Genomic DNA, 22,076 nt, shown 5'->3' with positions numbered 1-22,076 from the left:
AAGTAGAGCAGATGCATTAAAAGGTTTTGACCTGCTAAGTAACTGAATCAGAGCTATGATTTTTTAAAAAAAGATTTATCTGACAACAGTGTGGGGTGGAGTCTTGGAAGTTGTGAAACCAGCTTGGAGGGCTAGAGTAGATGAGGGATACAGAAGATCTGAACTAGGAAATGGGAAGAAAAGACGTAAAGAATGTAGAGTGGACAGTGTGAAAATTGATGCAGTCGTGGTGGTGCTGGTGCTGAGGAAGAGTGACGTGAAAGAGAATGGGAGTCGGAAGTGGCGCTCTTCAGAAACGTGAAGAGCGTCTGGAGAAGACACTTAACCTTGGGCATGTCAAGTGTTGACCTGGGATTTAGGAGAGAGGTTTGTATTTATGACAGAGGTTTATAGTACTCCTACAGGTAAGCCAATCAAAACCTCGTGGTTAGATGATAAGACCCGGGGAGAAAGTGGGAGTGGAAGAAAAAGAAACTGCTGAGGACACATTCTTGGATAGTAATCTGTATCTCAAGGATAAGAGGAGGAATAAATGATAACATATCAGCTAACAGCTCCATACTGCTTACTGTGAGCTCGGCCTCATTTCAGGTGCTTTTCATATACGTATTCATTGGAGGTAAAAGAGAGTATGGGTTAGTGTGGCATCTTCCACAGAAGCAGTTGTGGAGCAATTGAGGCTCAGAGCTGAGAAAGGGCTACTCACTTTTTGGGCAACTTGGGACTCCTTAGCAACTTGAACAGAAACTAATTACAATTTAGGAAGATGTGGGAGATGGACTGGAGGCAGAGTTGATTCTTGTGTTTAAAAACTTGGGGATGAAGGAGAAGTATTAGGCGCATACCTTGAAACAGAGCAGAGTCATAGGATGGGAGTTTTCTTGTATGGTACGGAAGTTTCATGCAGGTAAAACTTAGGAAGGAACATTAGCATTGGAAGGTTAGACAGTTTAAAAGACTGACTGGACTCAAAGGATATAATTCTCTATGGGAATGACTGAATTTTTTACGGTGAGAAAGTTAATTATTGCAGATAAAAAGGAGAAAGGAACAGAAGTGATATGATTGTGGGAGCATACTAAAGCATATCTGGCCAGATAAAGGAAAGGAATGATAATGTGTTCTTAATATGGACTCTCAAATACTTTTACCTCTGCAGCCATTTTCTTTTTTTAAAAAGAATTTATTTATTGGGCTCTGCTTGGTCTTAGTTGCAGTGTGTGGGATCTAGTTTCCTGGCCAGGGTTCAAACCCAGGCCCCTGCATTGGGAGCACTGAGTCTTAGGCACTGAGGCCTTGCTGTGTATTAGGCAGTATGCACTGGAGATAAAATTTAACAGTTTTTCAAACTTAAGTCAGCTCATAGTAAGAAATATATTTTGTCATAACCCATTATATATAGGTGTAAGTAAGTTTCTCAAAATGATACTGATTGTTGGTTTGCTCAGTGGCCTCTGGTATCTTCTGTTCTAGTCTGTTAAAGAACTTGTATGGCTCCGTGAATGATTTATCCATTTGTGGTGGATTGGGTCCTAATGTTTGATAAACACTGAAATAAGATGCGGTTTCTGCCTGGATAGATACCTGGAACAGGGAGGAGAGGACCTCCCTGTGGCTCAGACGGTAAAGAATCAGCCTGTGGTGCAGGAGACCAGGGCTCGTCCCTGGGTTAGGAAGATCCTATGGAGAAGGGAGTGGCAGTCCACTTCAGTATTCTTGCCTGGAGAATTCCATGGACAAGAGAAGCCTGGTGGGCTGCAGGCCATGGGATGGCCAACAGTTGGACACGACTGAGCGGCTAACACCCACACAGGAGGAGGGGGATGTAAACGATGACTGTATGATATGGAGCCACAATAAATGGCAGGAATCCAGCTGAAAGAGCAGTTGGTTCTGCGTTGTTGGGGCGGCAGTAGAATTTGGGGATGAGTTTGTAGCAGAAGCGTCATTTAAGTCAGACAGTAAAGATGGGTTAGGCTTGTTCCAAGGGGAAAAGGTGATGTAGGTGATTACCAGCGCAGAGAACAGTAGGGGCGAACTTGAGGCATGGACATGTGATGAATACTCACATGCTAGTAGCTTTCAGCTGGTGCTTAGGGTGGATTATGCAAGATTCCATCCCAGGTGCTAAAGGGGAGTTAGTCAAAGATAAATGGTAAATACTGGTAGGGGCCAGATTATTGCTTTCTAAAATTATGCTTAGGATTTTAGTATATTGTTTATTTTAGCAGGGGAGATTTTTGAGCAGGTAAGTGATGTGAGATTTGGGGCTTAGAAAACAGGCTGTAGCAGCTTTGTTAAGGATTGATAATGGAGGCCAGACTGGAGCCAGGGGATCAGTTATTTAGCCACCTGTAAGTTGCATTTCTCTAAAAAGAAATGGTGGTGACTGTTGTCATCACCTGTTAGATTGAGGAAGTGGAATGGAAACTGCTATTCTGGACCTAACTTTTACAGTAGGAAAGAATTAGTTGGCAAGTCCAAAATACTTCCATTGGGAGAAAAGGACCATGAAACTTTAGAGTTCCTGATTACCAAGTTTTTTAAGCAGGAAGGTGTTCAGCAGTTTAGGGAATGGTATTATTCCATGTCATCAGACTAGGAGAAAGATGTCTCTAAAGACCTAGAAAGCAAAAAGGCAGTTTGGAGAAAGGATCGTAACTAGAAAAAAAAGAGGAGGCCCCTTCAGGAACTGGTGTGCTCACACTGAAAGCAGTCTAAACTCAGATTCTCAAAAAGAGAAGGGTGCATTGCTGAAAGTGAGTATGAGGGTGACACCAGCTTTATTTATTTTTAAATTGTGTGCATATAGTTGCTTGGCACCAGCTTTTAAGAATCATGCCAGGAGGGACTTCCTTGGTGATTCGGTGGTTAAGACTTTACCTCCAGTGCAGGGGTTACAGGTTCAATCCCTGGTCAGGGAACTAAGATTCCACATGCCTCTCACCCGAAAAACCACACAGAAGCAATGGTCCACATCAAAAAAAAGAAAAAGAATTCTAGTGTATAATAATTAAAAAAAAAAGTTTCAGGAAAGCTAATGGGATCAAAGGCCAATACTGTAAAAATGAGGCGGCTTCATTATGTGGAGTGTGAAGGCAAGGAAGATGGGGGGCAGCGGGGCAAATAAAGTGATCACTGCACATTGCAAAGGAAAGCCCTTCATAGGGAGAGATTTAGGTTGGTTACCGAGCTCACTTCTCTTGGTTGAACTGTATTCCTTAGGCTTGAAGGAACTTGCATGTGAAGTAATGTTGAGGATCTTTGTGTCTTGGGGAGAGAAAAGACATGCAAAAATAAAGGAGATGGGCAGAATTTTGACTTTAATAAAGGACAGGTGAGTTTTGTAACTCATAGACTAGTAACCTGGAGGTCAAATTTGGGCAAGTTACAGATTATAGTGCACTTACAGTTAAGAGAACGGTTTCTTCACGTTCCAGTTTTGCCAGTGTTTCACTGTCAGTTTGGGACATGACTTAACTTTTAATCTGACTGTGAAATGGGTTATGATAGTACTCACTTAATAGTGAATGGAGAGGATTGAATGAGACAGCGTACAGAAAATCTTAGTACAGAGCTTGACACATAAGCATTTAGTAAGGGTAGCTTCTAATGATAAATGCAAGTTTGAGCACTTGAAAGAATTGATGAGCCAGCATGAGTTCAAGTCTAGAAAACTCATTAAATTTCTTTATGCTTTTTAAATTAACATATACAGTAAATATTTATCACAGCAGTGCAAACAATGCAAGTGTTGTTTAGTCGCTAAATCATGTCTGGCTCTGCGACGCCATGGACTGTAGCCCACCAGGCTCCTCTGTCCATAGAATTCTCCAGGCCAGAATACTAGAAGGGGTTGCCATTTCCTTCTCTGGGGGATCTCTCCAACCCAGGGATCAAACGCACATCTCCTGCATTTGCAGGCAGACTCTTTAACACTGACCCACCTGGGAAGCCTGTTCCTACACATTAGGAGATGACAGAGCTAATGATTTTTAATGCACTCATGTTAGATACACACTCATGGTATAGAATTTTAACTGTAAGTGCTTATTTATTTGTTTATGTCTTTATTTGTCATGGCATGCAGATCTTTGTTCCCGACCAGGGATTGAGCTTGTGTCCTTTGTGTGAAGTGTGGCCACCAGAGAATTCATTATAAATGTTTAAGTGATCTTTTTTCCCCCGCCTCCTCCTTTCTTTGTTGATAATCCCATGTATCTCCTTGCGTATTTTTCTCTCTGCCTATTTGTATGTGTGTATATACACATGTTAACAAAAAAATGAGATTGGATTATATATACTTTGTGTCTTTTTTTTACTTAAGTAGCACAGATAAAAATTTTCAAGAGAATTAGTGTAATTTATCCATATTTCCCTGGGTACTCCTGTGGACCAAGGAACCTGGCGGGTCACAAAAGAGTTGGACACGACTTAGTGACGACAACAGTCCATCTTTGAACACAGCAGTTCATTCATTCTACTAATAATAGTAGGCATTTACCTTGTTTCCAGTTGGCGGGCAGGAATTGGTTTTTTTGGTTTTTTTTTTTGCAATCACGAGCAATACTTTAAAAACCGTTGTCCTTACGTACCATTGTTGTGTTTAGGTTTCCACTTGTAGGATTATTGAGATGAGGGATATTTTTGCTTTTAATAGATTCTGTCAAATTCCTTTTCCAAACTGCTGTAACAATTCCCATTTTTATAGACAGTGACTGAAAATGTTCCTTTATTTACATTCCGCCCCCAGCAGGTGTGCTGTCTCTAAATTTTCCTGTCTGATGGATGAAAGTGGCATCTCATTTTTCATTTGATTTACATTTCTCTGAATTTGATGTTTTCCTTTGTTTAGAGGCCATCTTATTTCTTCTTGTTTATTCATATTCTTTAGCCTTTCTTTTAGATTGTTTTTCCTTATTGTTGTATAGACTTGTTTTATAGTATAGATACCAACTCTTACCCATCATCTACATTGCCAGGTTTTGTAAATCTTTTGTTTATGGGAACTTGTGCCATGCAAAATGTTCCAGTTTTTATATAATCAGATGTATTTCTCTCCTTTAGTTTTCTAATTTTGTTAAGGTCTTACCCACCCTATATTATACATGGAATCTCTCAAATTTTTTTCTAAGATTTTTGATTTTAAAATCACTAATTTACCTGAGATTTATTTTTATATATGATATGAGAGAGGAATCGGAGCTATTTTTTCTTTCAGATGGATAGTTATTTGTCCATCCATATAAAATAAATTCTCCACTAAATTGAAATGTCATTTTTATCATTTATCAGCAGCCTTGCAGTTCATTTAGAATTGCTTCTACATTTTTCTTTAATCCATCTGGAATTGCATAAAATTTATTTGTTTTTGGAGAAAGCCATTAAGCTTTTCTATCCCAGAATGCATTGTTGATTGCCTTTTCACTTATTCATATTTTACGTTATTAACTAAGATTTTATAGTTTTCTTCTTCATACATGGCATGTCTTATTACATTTTTCCTTAAATATTTATGTCTGTAACCACTGTGAGTGGAATTTTCCCCTTCCTTTTCATTTCTGGATATTAATTGCCAATGTAGAGAAAAGCTATTAATGGTTGAATGTTTTCCTGATATAAAACCACCTTCCCTTATTTTCTTACTAATTTGGTGCTAGTTTTTTAAATTAACATTTCTTCTGTTTTCTAGACAGTCAGTGATACCAGAAAAGAGAGATAGTGTTATTTCCTATATTAACGTTTAAACCAGTTGTTTCATTTTCTTATTGCATTGGCTATTATTAGAATGAACTATTGAGTTTTAGCAAATTTGTTTTCAATATCTACTCATAGGATTGTATGACTTAAACATTCCTGACCAAGGGTATACATTCGAATGCATTGTGCTATTGTTCCTTTGGAACAGGTTTGGAGTGGGCCTGTTCTTCCCCCTCCCCACTCCTCTTGCTATATGCCATTATGCCTTCTTATATGGTAGAATAGTAAACTCTAGGTTTTTTGTGTTTAGAATCTGATTATAGTTATTTACGTTGCTAGAAATAATTTTTCTGTAGAATTTATAGGTGATTCATAAACCTTGCCCCATTTCTGTTCTTAAGTGGAAGAGACTTGTTTTCTTTTTCACCCATCTGTATCAGGTTTTGTTATTAGCTGTGTTGGTTTTATAAGACATTACTCTGTATTTTTTCTGCTTAGAAATAGCTTGAGTAACATTATAATTATTTGTGCCTTGAGATTTAGGAGGAATAAACCATTAAAAAAATATGTCTCATAAAACCATATGGGCCTGCTGTCCTTTTTTTAATATTAAACATTAAAAAAATTTTTATTTGAATGACAGGTTCTTTAACAACTTTTAGGTGTGTTCTTTCCTTATTGATCCAGTCAAGAATTTTTCTTCTGTAATCAGTTTTGGAAATATGTCTTTTGTTGTAACAGTCATTCATGTTTTTTGAATTATCAAGTGTATTATGAAGTTTAATCTGACTAGGGTTTATTTCTCCTTGGGAGCTGTATTTGGGCATCTCTTTTCCTCCGCTCTGTGGTCTTCAAAACCAAGCCCAAGAATCTAATTGTAACAATGTTAAATGTTAGATGATGGGAGATGGAGAACGTAAAAATGGCCTTGAACCTGTGGGGGAAGTGGTTTTGTGCTACCATAACCCTACTTGACAGCATTCTTGCTCAAGCTCCTCAACCAAAGTGCCTCAGATGAACTTAAGTCTTTTTTATATATCACTTTCTCTTTGTATTCCTTTAGATTTCTTGCTACCTTCCTATTAACTAGGATGACCTTCAAAAAGGCTTCCCAGGTAGTGCTAGTAGTAAAGAACCTGCCTGCCAATGCAGTTTAATCCCTGGGCTGGGAAGATCCCCTGGAGAAGGATCCAGTCTTCTTGCCTGGAGAATTCCATGGACGAGAGGAGCATTGCGGGCTGCGGTTCATAGGGTTGCAAAGAGTTGGAAATGACTGAAGTGACTTAGTGCACAGCGCACAGACCTTCAGGAAAAAGAAAAAAAAAAACTCATCCAGTGCATAAAACAAAAGAACAAAATCAGGAGTAGTCTGTGTTGAAACATAGTTATATGTTAAAATTGTCCAGGGATTCTGGATTCTTTCAGAATCCTTTTTGTTGTTTTTGATCACGCGGCATAGCTTTCAGGATGTCAGTTCCCAGACCAGGGGATGGAACCTATGCCCCCTGCAGTAGAATTACTTAGAATCACTGGGACCCAAGGGAAGTCCTTTCAGAATCTTAAATATGGCTTTCTTTTCTCTGAACACAGCAAATCACGCTCTGCTCCTTCCTGAGTACTTCATGTGTTTAGATTATGGTTTTTTGTTTTGATTTAAATTTTTAAATGAATATTCCTTTTTTCTCTTATCATGTGAATATAGATCTCTATTATTGCTTTGGAAAGCTATATAGGATATTTTGTTCATCAGTTCAGTTCCGTTCAGTCGCTCAGTCGTGTCGGACTGTTTGCGACCTCATGACCTGCAGCATGCCAGGTCTCTCTGTCTCACACCAATTCCCACTTGCAAGGAGATCCATCCAGTCCATTCTAAAGGAGATCAATCCTGGGTGTTCATTGGAAGGACTGATGCTAAAACTGAAACTGCAATACTTTGGCCACCTCATGCGACGAGTTGACTCACTGGAAAAGACTCTGATGCTAGGAAAGGTTGGGGGCGGGAGGAGAAGGGGACGACAGAGAATGAGATGGTTGGATGGCATCACCGACTCTGTGGACATGAGTTTGAGTGAACTCTGGGAGTTGGTGATGGACAGGGAAGCCTGGCGTGCTGTGATTCATGGGGTCGCGGAGAGTTGGACACGACTGAGCGACTGAACTGAACTGAACTGAACCCAAACTCATGTCCATTGAGTTGGTGATGCCATCCAACCATTTCATCCTCTGTCATCCCATTTCTTCTACTGCCCTCAGTCTTTCCCAGCATCAGGGTCTTTTCAAATGGGTCAGCTCTTTGCATCAGGTGGCCAAAGTATTGGAGTTTCAGCTTCAACATCAGACCTTCCAATGAACACCACTGATCTCCTTTAGGATGGACTGGTTGGATCTCCTTGCAGTCCAAGGGACTCTCAAGAGTCTTCTCCAGCACCACAGTTCAAAAGCATCAATTCTTCGGCGATCAGCTTTCTTCACAGTCCAACTCTCACATCCATACATGACCACGGGAAAAACCATAGCCTTGACTAGACGGACCTTTGTTGGCAAAGTAATGTCTCTGCTTTTTAGTATGCTGTCTAGGTTGGTCATAACTTTCCTTCCAAGGTGTAAGCGTCTTTTAATTTCATGGCTGCAATCACCATGTGCAGTGATTTTGCTGCTGCTGCTGCTGAGTCACTTCAGTCGTGTCTGACTCTGTGTGACCCCATAGACGGAAGCCCGCCAGGCTCCCCCGTCCCTGGGGTTCTCCAGGCAAGAACACTGGAGTGGGTTGCCATTTCCTTCTCCAATGTGTGAAAGTGAAGTCGCTCAGTTGTGTCCGACCCTTAGCGACCCCACGGACTGCAGCCCACCAGGCTCCTCCATCCATGGGATTTTCTAGGCAATAGTACTGGAGTGGCTTGCCATTGCCTTCTCCGGTGCAGTGATTTTGGAGCCCCGCAAAATAAAACTGTCACTGTTTCCACTGTTTCCCCATCTATTTGCCATGAAGTGATGGGACCAGATGCCATGATCTTAGTTATCTGAATGTTGAGCTTTAAGCCAACTTTTTCACTCTCCTCTTTCACTTTCATCAAAAGGCTCTTTTAGTTCCTCTTCACTTTCTGCCATAAGCGTGGTGTCATCTGCATATCTGAGGTGATTGATATTTCTCCCGGCAAGTTTGATTCCAGCTTGTGCTTATTTCAGCCCAGTTTCTCATGATGTACTCTGCATATAAGTTCAATAAGCAGGGTGACAATATACAGCCTTGACATACTCCTTTTCCTATTTGGAACCAGTCTGTTCCATGTCCAGTTCTAACTGTTGCTTCCTGACCTGCATACAGGTTTCTCAAGAGGCAGGTCAGGTGGTCTGGTATTCCCTTCTCGTTCAGAATTTTCCACAGTTTATTGTGATCCACACAGTTAAAGGCTTTGGCATAGTCAGTAAAGCAGAAATAGATGTTTTTCTGGAACTCTATTGTTTTTTCGATGATCCAACGGATGTTGGCAATTTGATCTCTGGTTCCTCTGTCTTTTCTAAAACCAGGTTGAACATCTGGAAGTTCACAGTTCATGTATTGCTGAAGCCTGGCTTGGAGAATTTTGAGCATTACTTTACAGGCATGTGAGATGAGTGTAATTGTGCGGTAGTTTGAGCATTCTTTGGCATTGCCTTTCTTTGGGATTGGAATGAAAACTGACCTTTTCCAGTCCTGTGACCACTGCTAAGTTTTCCAAATTTGCTGGCATATTGAGTGCAGCACTTTCACAGCATCCTCTTTCAGGATTTGAAATAGCTCAACTGGAATTCCATCACCTCCACTAGCTTTGTTCATAGTGATGCTTCCTAAGACCCACTTGACTTCACATTCCAGGGTGTCTGGCTCTAGGTCAGTGATCACACCATCGTGATTATCTGGGTCATGAAGATCTTTTTGTACAGTTCTTCTGTGTATTCTTGCCACCTCTTCTTAATATCTTCTGCTTCTGTTAACCCCATACCATTTCTGTCCTTTATCGAGCCCATCTTTGCATGAAATGTTCCCTTGGTATCTCTGGTTTTCTTGAAGAGATGTCTAGTCTTTCCCATTCTGTTGTTTTCCTCTATTTCTTTGAATTGATCGCTGAGAAAGGCTTTCTTATCTCTCCTTGCTATTCTTTGGAACTCTGCATTCAAATTGGTATATCTTTCCTTTTCTCCTTTGCTTTTCGCTTCTCTTCTTTTCACAGCTATTTGTAAGGCCTCTCAGACAGCCATTTTGCTTTTTTGCATTTCTTTTCCTGGGGGTGGTCTTGGTCCCTGTCTCCTGTACAGTGTCACGAACCTCCGTCCAGAGTTCATCAGACACTCTTGTCTATCAGATCTAGTCTTTTAAATCTATTTGTCACTTCCCCTGTATAGTCATAAGGGATTTGATTTAGGTCATACCTGAATGGTTTAGTGGTTTTCCCGACTTTCTTCATGATCTGAGCCACAGTCAGCTTCTGGTCTTGTTTTTGCTGACTATATAGAGCTTCTCCATCTTTGGCTGCAAAGAATATAATCAATCTGATTTCAGTGTTGGCCATCTGTTGATGTCCATGTGTAATGTCTTCCCTTGTTCATAATGCATATTAATATAGTAAATATATTATGTGTATTAGGTTGGTACAAATGTAATTGCGGTTTCAGACCATGAATTTTAAGTCATTATAACTAGGCTCAAATACATCTTTGTTAATCAAAATAGTAACCGTTATAGTCACACAGTTTTGCCAATGAGATATTAGTTTGTTTATTCCTGTAGCATAAAAATCCATGCTTTGGTATTTGATCGACTCTTGAAAAGCTTTTTCTGCCTCCTCCTGGTTGTGGAAGTGTTTTCCCTGAATTGTTGAGATATTTGAAGAAGTGGTAATGGGTGGTGGGAGGTACCTTATAGTGAATATGACTGAAGAGGCAAAATTTTGTAGCCCAATTCATTCAGCTTTTGATGTGTTGGTTGTGTGATATGCGATCAAGTGTTGTCACGGAGAAGAATTGTGCCCTTTATGTTGACCAGTGTCAGCTCCAGGCTTGGAGTTTTTGGTGCATCTCATCGATTTGCTGAGCATACTTCTCAGATGTAATGGTTTCACCAGGATTCAGAAGGCTGTAGTGGATCAGATGAGCAGGAGACAACCAAACAGTGACCATGACTTTTTTTGGGTGCAAGTTGGCTTTGGGAAGTGCTTTGGAGCTTCTTTTCAGTCCAGCCACTGAGCTGATCGTTGCCCGTTGTCCTATGAAATCCACTTTTTATCGCACATCACAGTTTGAGAAATGGTTTGTTGTTGTGTAGAGTAAGAGAAGACAGTTCAAAACGATTGTTTTTTATTTGCAGTCCCCTTATGAGGCTGCAAAAAGCTTGTCAAGCTTTTTTATCTTTCCTATTCGCTTCAAGTGCCGGACGACTGTCATTGTCGAGCTCTTTGGCAACTTCTGCTTCGATGATCATCTAAATTGGTGCTTGTCAGCTTCCGATGGCCCGCCACTGTGCTCCTCATCTTCAGGGCTCTCATCTTCCTTTGCAGAGCTTCTTGAACCACCGCTGGCATTGTATGTCCACCAGTAGTTCCTGGGCCAAATGGACTGTCGATGTTGTGAGTTGATTTTGCTGCCTTACAAACTTGAATGAGAAAATTGCCAGAACTTACTTTTTGTCTAGCACCATTTCCCAAGTTTAAAATAAATAAAAACAGCAAGTAGTAAGTCATTAGCAACAAACAAAGCAAGAAATGTGCATTAAAATGATGTATAACATAACCATATTTAAGAATGTATTTCAGTATCAAATGCAAATTTCAGCAATTCTAAACTGCTGTTACTTTTACACCAACCTAATAGTATTTTATTTAGGAAACAGACATTAAATATGTTAATGTTTCTATAAGCATACAGAAATATATGGAAATTTTTACCTTGGTGAGTGGGAGTGAAGGTCGCTCAGTTGTGTCCAACTCTTTGTGACCCCATGGACTATACAGTCCATGGTATTCTCCAGGCCAGAAAACTGGAGTGGGTAGCCGTTCCCTTCTCCAGGGGATCTTCCCAACTCAGAGATCGAATCCAGGTCTCCCACATTGCAGGTGGATTCTTTACCAGCTGAGCCACAAGGGAAGCCCAAGAACACTGGAGTGGGTAGCCTATCACTTCTCCAGTGGATCTTTCTGACCCAGGAATTGAATTGGAGGGTTGCAGGGAAGAAACCATCATTTTTTAATTACACATATTTTTATTACTTACATGTATTAGTTTAGTAATTTTCAAAAGGTTGTTTCAAAAAAAAGCCTATCTGGATCTGGTTTCAGCTTTTCATTTCATTTTTGTCTTTAATATTTGAATGCAGTCACACTAAAGTTTGGTACACATTAGATAAATCAAAATGATTGCCTTTCTTGGAAGGGGGCAGTTGTTCAGCTTTGTACTCGTCTTTTAGTTTTTTTAATTTTAAGGCCTGACTTCTTTTGACTAGTTTTAATGTTTTCACTGTTTAGAGTTCTATTAATTTTTACAAAGGATAAAATGTAATAAAATTTATTTTCAGATTTTTAAAAATCAGATGTCTTTAAAAAATTGAAGTACAGTTGATTTACAACATTAGTTTCAGGTATGCGACATAGTGATTCAATATTTTTATGGATTATACTCCATTTAAAGTTATTACGAAGTATTGGTTATACTCCCCATGCTGTACAGTATATGTTTAGAGTTTGTTTATTTTATGCATAAGAGTTGGTACCTCTCTCCCTGTCCTCTGTCCCTCTCTCCACTGGTAACAAATGGTAGCATCTTATTCTTTTTTATGACTGAGAAATATATTATTACTTATATAAATATATATGTACACACACACACACACACACGCACACATGCACACTTTCCATAGCTTCTTTACACACTCATCTGTTGGTGGGCACTTAGGTTGCTTCTGTTATCTTGGCTATTGTAAATAATGCTGCTGTGAACGTTAGGTTGCATGAATCTTTTTGAGTTAGTGTTTTCATTTTCTTCAAAAATATACTCAGGAGTGAAATTGCTGGATCATATGGTCAAAAACTAAAAATAGTAGTCTTATTTTTTTCAATGGAATCTTATTTGGATATCCTAAATGTAAACAGCTTTCTTGGAGCAGTAGTTCTAAGAGTATAGTTAATTTTTTATCACTGTAATAAAATATTTGGATAATAAGTAAATATTGATAAAGATGTTGCTGCATTAAAGACTTCTGACAAGCAGGCAGTATCATCATACTGTAGCTCAAAATGTTTATTCAGTCCAGTCACTCAGTCGTGTCTGGCTCTTTGCGACCCCATGGACCACAGCACGCCAGGCCTCCCTGTCCATCACCAACTCCCAGAGTTTACTCAGACTTATGTCCATTGAGTCGATGATGCCATCCAACCATCCTCTGTTGTCCCCTTCTCCTCCCGCCTTCAATCTTTCCCAGCATCAGGGTCTTTTCAGATGAGCCAGTTCTTCGCATCAGGTGTCCAAAGTATTGTAGTTTCAGCTTCAACATCAGTCCTTTGAATGAATATTCAGGGTTGATTTCCTTTAGGATTGACTGGTTTGATCTCGTTTCAGTCCAAGGGACTCTCAAGAGTCTTCTCCAACACCACAGTTCAAAAGCATCAGTTCTTCGACGCTCAGCTTTCTTTGTAGTGCAACTCTCCCATCCATTCATGACTACTGGAAAAACCATAGCAACTGTAATTTTGGCATTTACACATTAGTAATAAACATTTTTTAGAAAAAATTTATACTATGTGTAAATGCCAAATTTAATATAGGAAACACATTCAGAGATGTGTGTATCAAAATGTCATTTGCTGGAGAAATTAATATAGAGAATTATGTGTTTAACCAACTACCAAATGATGTTATAGCCTAAGTGCTATTGTTTGTACTGGAGATGAATCCTGTTGGTTGACTGCTGTTAATGAAGGGTTTAAAGAGTAGTTGGGATTTAAGATAACTTGACTAATTTATGCTTTAAAGTGTGTTATATAAAAGTAACTGTAAAACACCATTACATGTTTACATTAAAAACATTTTAATGAAAAATAACTATTTTCAAAACAAAAAATATTCAGTGAGAAGAGAGGTATTGTTTTGCATTTTTACAAACCTGTTTAATGTTTGCCTAGATAGAAGTTGGCTGGATTCTATATTCCCAGTGTTTCACAGCTTGAATAGCATCAGTAGAACTTACCTGTAAACTTAGATAATGAGAGTAAAAAGGCAAGTGCTGTGTTGGTATATAATGAAAATCAGTGTGACCTCATGGGGTCCCTGCACAAGCCCCAGTTCCCCACCCACACTTTGCAGGCCACTCTGTACACAGTGTGCTGTAGGATTCCTGGTATGCTGCACATTTTCCACCAACTCTCTTTGTTTTGTTGCAGAGTCCTTTGGGCAGAATTATCCAGAGGTAAGAGTATAATATTGTGATTTTAGAAACATGGTAACTCGCTATCTTCTATGTTTGAGTAGAGTGAAAACTACATTTTCATCTTTTTTTTCTTTGATAATAGAAGCATTAAGTTTAATTTTGAACAGGGTGGGAGGTAGACAGTTCATATTGGTTGGAAATCTCAATGTTGTAAATCTTACAGTTCATTTCCCTTTAAATTTAAAAAAGACTTTGATTAAAACATTTTTCACAAGCAGTACTATCACCTGTATGAAAATGTTTTTTTCTGTGTATTTTTATAGTGTTGATCAGTGTTTTTACATAATAATATGTATACTGTAAGTGTGCTTTACTTTTTAAAATGTAAAATTATTTTGTAATACTTGGAGTGTTTAAATGGCTTGATATTAATATAAATTTATTTGATTTTCCTAGGGGTTTTGTTTTATTAATAGATTATCTTTCTTGGAATAAATTTCAAGAACTATGATTGCTTGATCAATAAGATGACTCTTTGTGAATCCTGGTTTATTTTGCCTAATTGCCTTCTGGAGAATTTATATAAAGTCATAGCAGTAATATAAAGGATTGGTCATATCTGTTTCTAAAAATTCTCTTTTAGTTTTTTTAAATATTTCTCCATTTTGGTTAGTTTAATAAATAAAAGAACACACATAGATTATTTTGGTATGTATCATAGTTTAAATTCAAAAGAAGTAGCATAGATGTTAGAGAAACCTTTAAGAAATGATTTGGATATCTGGGTATTATTGTCTATATTCTTACCTTCATTTTAATTTTTAGGAAGCTGATGGAACTTTGGATTGTATCAGCATGGCCCTGACTTGCACCTTTAACAGGTGGGGCACACTGCTTGCAGTTGGCTGTAATGATGGTCGAATCGTCATCTGGGATTTCTTGACAAGAGGCATTGCTAAAATAATTAGTGCACACATTCATCCAGTCTGTTCTTTATGGTAAGGAGTTTTAAAGTTAAATGTATTAAATATGAATTAAATTGGGATAAATGGTAACTATATAATTGCCAATCTCATTAGATAAATTTTAATATTTAAAGTTCTAAGTATTTGGCCATTAGTAACATAGTTTCAATAATAGCTTGTAGAAAGGTTGAACTCATGCTGATGTTGAACACTTTTGTGGGGAGAAATTCATTGTAATATGGATCAGTGTCAGGCTCTGTCTGAGAATACCGCAGTACTGAAATGAGACATTTGCAGATTGCAGCTGTAGTCTTATTTGTGATATTGATCTTTTCATTTAGAATAAAAACATCTTGGTTAGGAGGGAAGCTTGAAAGTTCAGGTGTCCAGCCTTGTCCTTGTAATGACCACAAACATGCCTGTTCCTTTGTTGAATTGTAGTTATTAAGGCTTTCTATCAAAAATATTGAGCTGAAATCAGGTATTAAATAAATTCCCTTTGATTTCATTCTTAGGGACTGCTTCTTTCCGAAAATTTTATTTTGGGGCAACGCTTCTTTTAAATGAGCTTGGGATCAAAAACGCCTTATCAGGTCTAGCTTTATTAAACCAACATTGTTCTTTTGGCCTAAATATAAGCAGCAGTGGTATTATAAAGCTTTATATATTATATAAATTATAATATATTATAAAGTGGTATTATAAAGGTTTGGGAGGAGGCCTGAATCCCAGTCTAGGATTGGCCACTAATGAATCAGCAGCTTTGGCCAGAACTTTTCTCTAAAATGTAAAATGAGAGAACTGGCCTGTATAATTTCTTAGGCCCTTTCTGGTTCTTTTGCATTTTATTTCTTTTTTATTATTGTGATTTTGCAATAAAGATTTAAATAGATACGTAGATTTTTATCAGCTTTATTAAGATATGTATAATACGTGCTGTAGCATCCACCCAACTAAAATGTACATTTCACTTTTTTATATTTTCAAAGTTGTGCAGCTATCATTCATCACAGTCTAATTTTAGAAGTGCTGCCACTTAAATTATTCGTATTTTTATTATAAAATAATAATATTTAGAAAATTAAAGAAAATATGAATGCAGTACAAAGGAGAAAGGCTGTCTTTCATAGTCTTACCGCTCAGATATAACTACTGTAAATACTTTGATTTGTTGCTACATATTTTTTAAAGCAAAGTTTGTGTGTTGTGTTTTATATTTTTCTTTTTTCCTCATTAACACCAGACATTTTCCTGCTTGTGTAGCCTTTAAGAACTTTTTTTAATGGCTGTGTATCTTCTGGTAGATAAACCATAGTTTGCTTAATCATTTTGTTTCTCTGCTGTGTAGTGTTTAGTCAGTGTCTTTGCCCATAAAAGTTTTTCTTGCATACAATCATTTCTTCAGCAAACATTGAACATGAATTATGTGCCAGGTATTGTTTTAAGCATTTAGGGTAAAGGTTAGGGTTTTGGGGAGACAAAAACAAGTACTAAAGGTTTGTAGGTCCTACATAAGAACTACATTTGAAATTTAGTGGAGGCAGAGGTGCAAAGGAGGAAATGATCAATTGTATTGGAGAAGAATAGTGGTCAGAAAAGGCTTCAAAGATAAGGTGATTTCTAACTCAGACTTGTAAGATGAGTGGGTGTTTCCCAGGTGTATTCCAAGCAGACAGCTCTGCAGACAGAAGCACGTCAGCTTGGTACGAGTATGGTGACAGGAGGAACCGCAGTGGCTCAGGTTCGCTGGACTGTGCTGTGGAAGATGTGGTAGGGCAGCTGCCAGGGTCAACTGCGCTCCGAGGAGCACATTACGTGCCGCCCTGTGAACTGAAGTCTTGGCCCGGTGGTTCTGCACTGCAGGGAGAAGGGCGACACTGTGCGCTGTTCATTTTAGAAGGATCTGTGGAGCAGCGTGTGGGCAAGAGGACGGCACGTGAAACTCGGAGTGCAGTGGCCTGGGGTGGAGGGGATGAGGATGGGTGCAGGGGGAATGCGCTGAACGGCACAGATGTGGGAGACGGGAGAGATGAGAGGGCACAGGCATCGGCTGGATGAAGGGTGTAAGCGGGGTTGAGAAGGTGAGATGATGGCCCTTAGGCTCCCTGCCTGGATGAAGGTGTTCATGTAAGGTGTGAGGGAGGCACAGTGAGTCACAGCTGTGTGTCTGCTGTTGTGCTTTGTTGCACGTAGTTTATGAGTGTCTGCCCTGGAATATGGTAAGGGGTGTGGATACATGAACCTTGTCTGCTGTTTTACTGCTGTGTTCCCAGCTTCTAGCATTATACCTGGGATACAGTAGACATGTGGGTACTTGTTGGATGAGTGGGGTATCTTGGTGAAGATTTTTTGTCACAGAACTTGATTATTAAGAACTTTAAAACATTCAAACAATGTATGAGTATTTAGAGTAAAAAATGAAAGCCCCTTGCCTACTCCTTGAGGTATCCCCAGGCAAGAATACTGGAGTGGGTTGCCATACTGTCCTCCAGGGCGTCTTCCCAACCCAGGAATCGAACCCAGGTTTCCCACATTGCAGGCAGATTCTTTACCATCTGAGCCACCGGGGAAGCCCAAATTAGAGAAAGAAATATATCTTTTACCTGTAAGATCTATCTGTATCTCTCACACATATTAAAATATAGATACACAAGTAAATGTGTATTTTTTTTTAATGGAAACATTGTTTTATAGCTTTCTCTTCCACTTAATATATGGTAGATGTTTTTCTGTATTGATATATATATGTGTGTGTGTACATATGTATAGTATTACTTGGTATGTGTGCATCGTAACTGTTCCCTGATTTTTGTTAAATACATTTATACGTGAGAGTTAAGGTCAGTAATTACACACATTTTGCATTTTTCTTTGATCCAGCCTCATTTAGAATATGACTTTATATATTAATTGTTGTATAATATTTGAACTTATTAAGGACTAAGAAAATTTCACCAAGAGGAGTTTCGGATAGGTATAATAGCTGTCTTCAACTATTAAAGAACTGACATGTGCGACACAGAAAAGTTGACGTAAGCAGCAGCAGCCGGACTCGTAGACACAGTGGAATCTGTGGGGAAGCAAGTGTTAGCTTAGAATAGAGAAGAGCCCCCAAGCAGAGTGCCCGCGGATGGGACGGACTGCCCAGGGAAGAACTGAGCAGTGGGACTGGCCCTTCTTGGGCTTGCTGTTTCTTCTTACAGTTGCTGCAGAAGATATTCAAGCACCGGATGGGGGCCACTGGATAGGTAGAAAAAACGATATTTAAGACTCCAAGACCTATCTGTCTTTTGGAAAGAAACAGTATTGTCAGATGTGAGAATGTATGAGAATCCCTCGCTCTTGAACTTACTGAATTTGGAACTGAAAAGTGTGTTGTTAATTCCCTCTATTACAATAGAAATTCAAGCCTACTGTAAAACAAAAAGTCACTAAAATGCTGAGGGTTTAAAGGAAAGGTGGAGTCATAGCTCACCTTCTGTGGTGTACTGAGATTGCCCTGCGGCGCTTCGGACAGCTGCTGTCCCTTGTTTCTTCCCTTTCCCAGTTCCCAGTCTTCTCCTGTTCCCGGCATACTTACGTTCTTTTGGTTTGTTTCTCTTGATATTTGTCTTAATATTTCTAAAGTACTTATGCATATTCTTCTTAGTTTAATTTCAAGACCTTACTCATGACTTCTTACTACAGTGTATGTGAGTCTTGGCTCTTACCCTCTTACCCTCCCTTCACCCACTGAAATTGGGTGGACCATTGACCTTTTTGTTACCAACCCTCAAGTTACCACATTTGTAGGCATCTTCCTTTTTAGGTTCACACTCCCCAGAAAGGTCCTCTCATTGACTGGGAGTGTTCTAGAGGTGGTGGGAGAGGCGCCTGAGTCCTTTGTGTGCAGACTTGAGCTCGATCCCACCACACACACTTCCTCAGTTTACTCCTGCCTTTCTCTGCCTTGAGTGTCAAGTCTGGGAATACATTTATTTTGTCTCTGATATAAATAATGGTTTTTCAGCACTTACTGTTCCAGACTAAGTTTTACGTGCATTAATTTTAATTCTCTTGTCTGCAGATACTGTTATTATTTCCATGTTATAAATGAGAAAAATTATATAACTTGCCCAAGACCACACAGCTCGAAAGGTCATAATGTCTAGGCTTGAGCATAAATCTGACTTGAGCCTGTGTACTTAACCATGGAACTGTGTTGCCTCCTGTAAGTTCCTAAGTAGCAAATCCTATTCATTGCAGAATTTGAATAAAGATTCATTTAGGGTTCCTTTGAGTTTATTTCTTTGTATAGCTTCTATAGCTTTTTAATGGTTGCTAGATATTACATTATATATACATAACTTATCACAGTCTACTCACATTGACGTTTCACTAGTTTAAGAGTATCATAGAAACTTTCCCTTTACCTCTTTCCCTTCTTTATTTATAATTGTCTTAAACATTTCCTCTATGTATATTGATACCTACCTAAGACAGTGTTAGGATTTTTGTTTCAAACATCAGACCTTGAGAAAAAATATTTAATTTTTTAAACACTTTTCATTATTCTTTCTTCCTGATGTTCTAAGATTTCTTCTTTCTTTCCCAATGATCTGATATTTCTTCTCTGCTTAGAGAACCTCCATGAGCCATTTTTTTAGGGTAGGTCTGCTGGTGACAGAGGTCTTGATTCACCTCTTTGTTTCTGAAGGTTACTGTCTGGATGTAGAATTGGGGATGGCACGTCTTTTCTTCCAGCACTTGAAAACATGTCACTTCCTTTCGGTCTCCATGGTTTCTGATGCAGAATTTGCTGTCCTGTGAATTGTCGTTCCTCATAGGTAAGATGTCATTCCTCTTGCTGCTTTCAAGATCTTTTTTCTTTGCCATTAGTTTTCAGAAATTTGTGTCTTGGAGTGGATTTCTTTGAATTCATCTTCTTTGAGGTTTGCTTAGCTTCTTGAATCTGTATGTTTTATATCTTTTTGTCAAATTTGAAAAAATTTCAGTCATTATTTCTTCAAATACTTTTAAGCCTTACTTTCTTTTTTTTCTCCTTCCAGAACTCTGATGCTATGGATATTAGATATTAGATCTTTTGTTATAGTCCTACAGGTCCCTGAGGCTCTGTTCATTTTTTTCATGGCATTTTTTTCCGTTTTGTCCAGATTGGGGATTTTATATTCTGTCTTCCAGTTTACTGATTCTTTCCTCTTTTCCACTGGCTGCTGAACCCATCTTTTGAGTTGGTTTGTTTTTTTTTAATTTCGGTTTTTATATTTTTCAGTTCTGAGATTCCCATTTGGTCATCTTCTGTTTGTTTGCTGAGATTTCTTTTTCCCCCATTTGTTCCAAGCATGTTTGTAATTGCTTGCTGAAGCATTTTAATGGTGGCTGCATTGAAATGTTTGTTAGGTCCTAATACCTGTGTTACCTCTATGGTAGTGTCTGTTGGTTGTCCTCTGACTCTCCGGGAGGGTGTGTGCTCATTGTGTGTACCAGTTGACGCTACTCGGTTGTTGACGTCTCCATCACCTGGTCCAGGATATATGAGGCAAAAAGAAAATCTAAGGATCTCACTGCTGTGTTGTTCCTCAGATCCTACAGTACCTAGCCAGTCTGGCTCTTCTTTACCTTTTAGTTTTCTGTATAATGTCCAGGATGTTTAACTAGACTTAGCAGGAGGAATTAATTTCTTTCTTAATTCTTTTAAATAATAGATACCTATCTGTATTGTTTAGTTCATACTATGATGGTGCTATTGCAGGGCCAAATTCAGAAAATTCAACTACTCCTTCTGCCTTCAAGGGGAAGAAAAGCTGTTTTTGTTAAATCAACACTTAAGGGCCTGCTGATTTTTACACTCTTCTAAAATGTTTGAGTCTCTTTTTTCACTGAGCCACTTGAATTGTTATCTTGACTGTTAAGAGCTTCTGTTGCTAGATATGAAGATGTCATGAAAACATTCTTATTTATTGCTTAGTGTTAGGAAAGCTTATAGATTTGAGTATATGTTTAAAAAATGAAGAAGAAACATAGGTGACCCATAGAGTTAGGGCAATAAGTGTCACTCATGCACTTTTATCTGTAAGGGTGATATGGTATTTTTAACTTAGAATATGTGCTAAGTTACCCTTTTTTCCTTCTCAGCTGGAGTCGAGATGGTCATAAGCTCGTGAGCGCTTCCACTGATAACATAGTGTCACAGTGGGACGTCCTTTCAGGCGACTGCGACCAGAGGTTTCGATTCCCTTCACCCATCTTAAAAGTCCAGTATCATCCGCGAGATCAGTATGTTTAATCTGAGCTTTTCTTTCATGGGGCGGGTCTAATTCTGTCTAAATTATCTCTGAGCTCATGGTAATTTCAGTTTAAGGTTTCAGGAGGTAAAAGCACACATCTCTTCAAACCTCTTCTACGTGAATGAATTTTTCTGTCTTGGATGGTTCTGAAAAGATTTTAAAGATACTGTTGTAGTAGTTTACAATTAAAGACTGGCTTATAATAATTAAAACTTTGAAATGGGTAAATATAGAAATAAGTATAATAACTGTTCTTGACCTGGAGTTTTCCCTCAATTATTTGAATTTCTTTAATACTGGAAACAGTTCATTATGAAAACTACATTTAAGGAACTTACCTGGAAATCCAGTGGCTAGTACTGTGCCCTCCCAATGCCAGGGGTCCTGGGATCAGGGAGTTGGATTCCACATGGAGCAGCTAAGACCCAGCACAGCAAATAAATAAAATATTTTTAAAAACTGTATTTATGTAGCTGCTGCTAAGTCGCTTCAGTCGTGTCAGACTCTGTGCGACCCCGTTGAGGCAGCCTATCAGGCTCCCCCGTCCCTGGGACTCTCCAGGCAAGAGCGCTGGAGCGGGCGCCATTGCCTTCTCCTGTTTATGTAGTTACCACCATTCAGTTACTGAGGTATACTTATTTTCATTTCTCTAGGCGCTCTTTTCGTTAAGTTCTCAGTAAGTTTAAAGCTTATTATATAGTGCTTCATAGCTCACAAAGCACTTGTCTA

General features: G+C 38.8%; 1 protein-coding gene across 4 annotated transcripts in view; it reads left to right on the top strand.

The window, feature by feature from the left end:
* Positions 1-22,076, top strand: part of RBBP5 (RB binding protein 5, histone lysine methyltransferase complex subunit) — a 44,810-nt gene that overhangs the window by 1,481 nt on the left and 21,253 nt on the right. For 3 of the 4 annotated variants that reach the window (XM_055420050.2, XM_055420048.2, XM_055420047.2), the window contains exons 2-4: positions 14,109-14,134; positions 14,921-15,093; positions 21,196-21,336. In XM_055420050.2, coding sequence (XP_055276025.1) covers positions 14,109-14,134; positions 14,921-15,093; positions 21,196-21,336 — 340 coding nt within the window. Of the gene's footprint in view, positions 1-11,234; positions 11,304-14,108; positions 14,135-14,920; positions 15,094-21,195; positions 21,337-22,076 lie in introns of all 4 variants that reach the window. The other variant, XM_055420049.2, reaches the window with a different exon arrangement.

Source organism: Moschus berezovskii, chromosome 17 (genome assembly GCF_049115385.1).
Source record: "Moschus berezovskii isolate FMDL1 chromosome 17, NW_MosBer_1.0, whole genome shotgun sequence".
Lineage (NCBI taxonomy): Eukaryota > Metazoa > Chordata > Mammalia > Artiodactyla > Moschidae > Moschus > Moschus berezovskii.
Note: the sequence above shows the minus strand (reverse complement) of the source record. Positions and strands in the feature narration are given on the sequence as shown.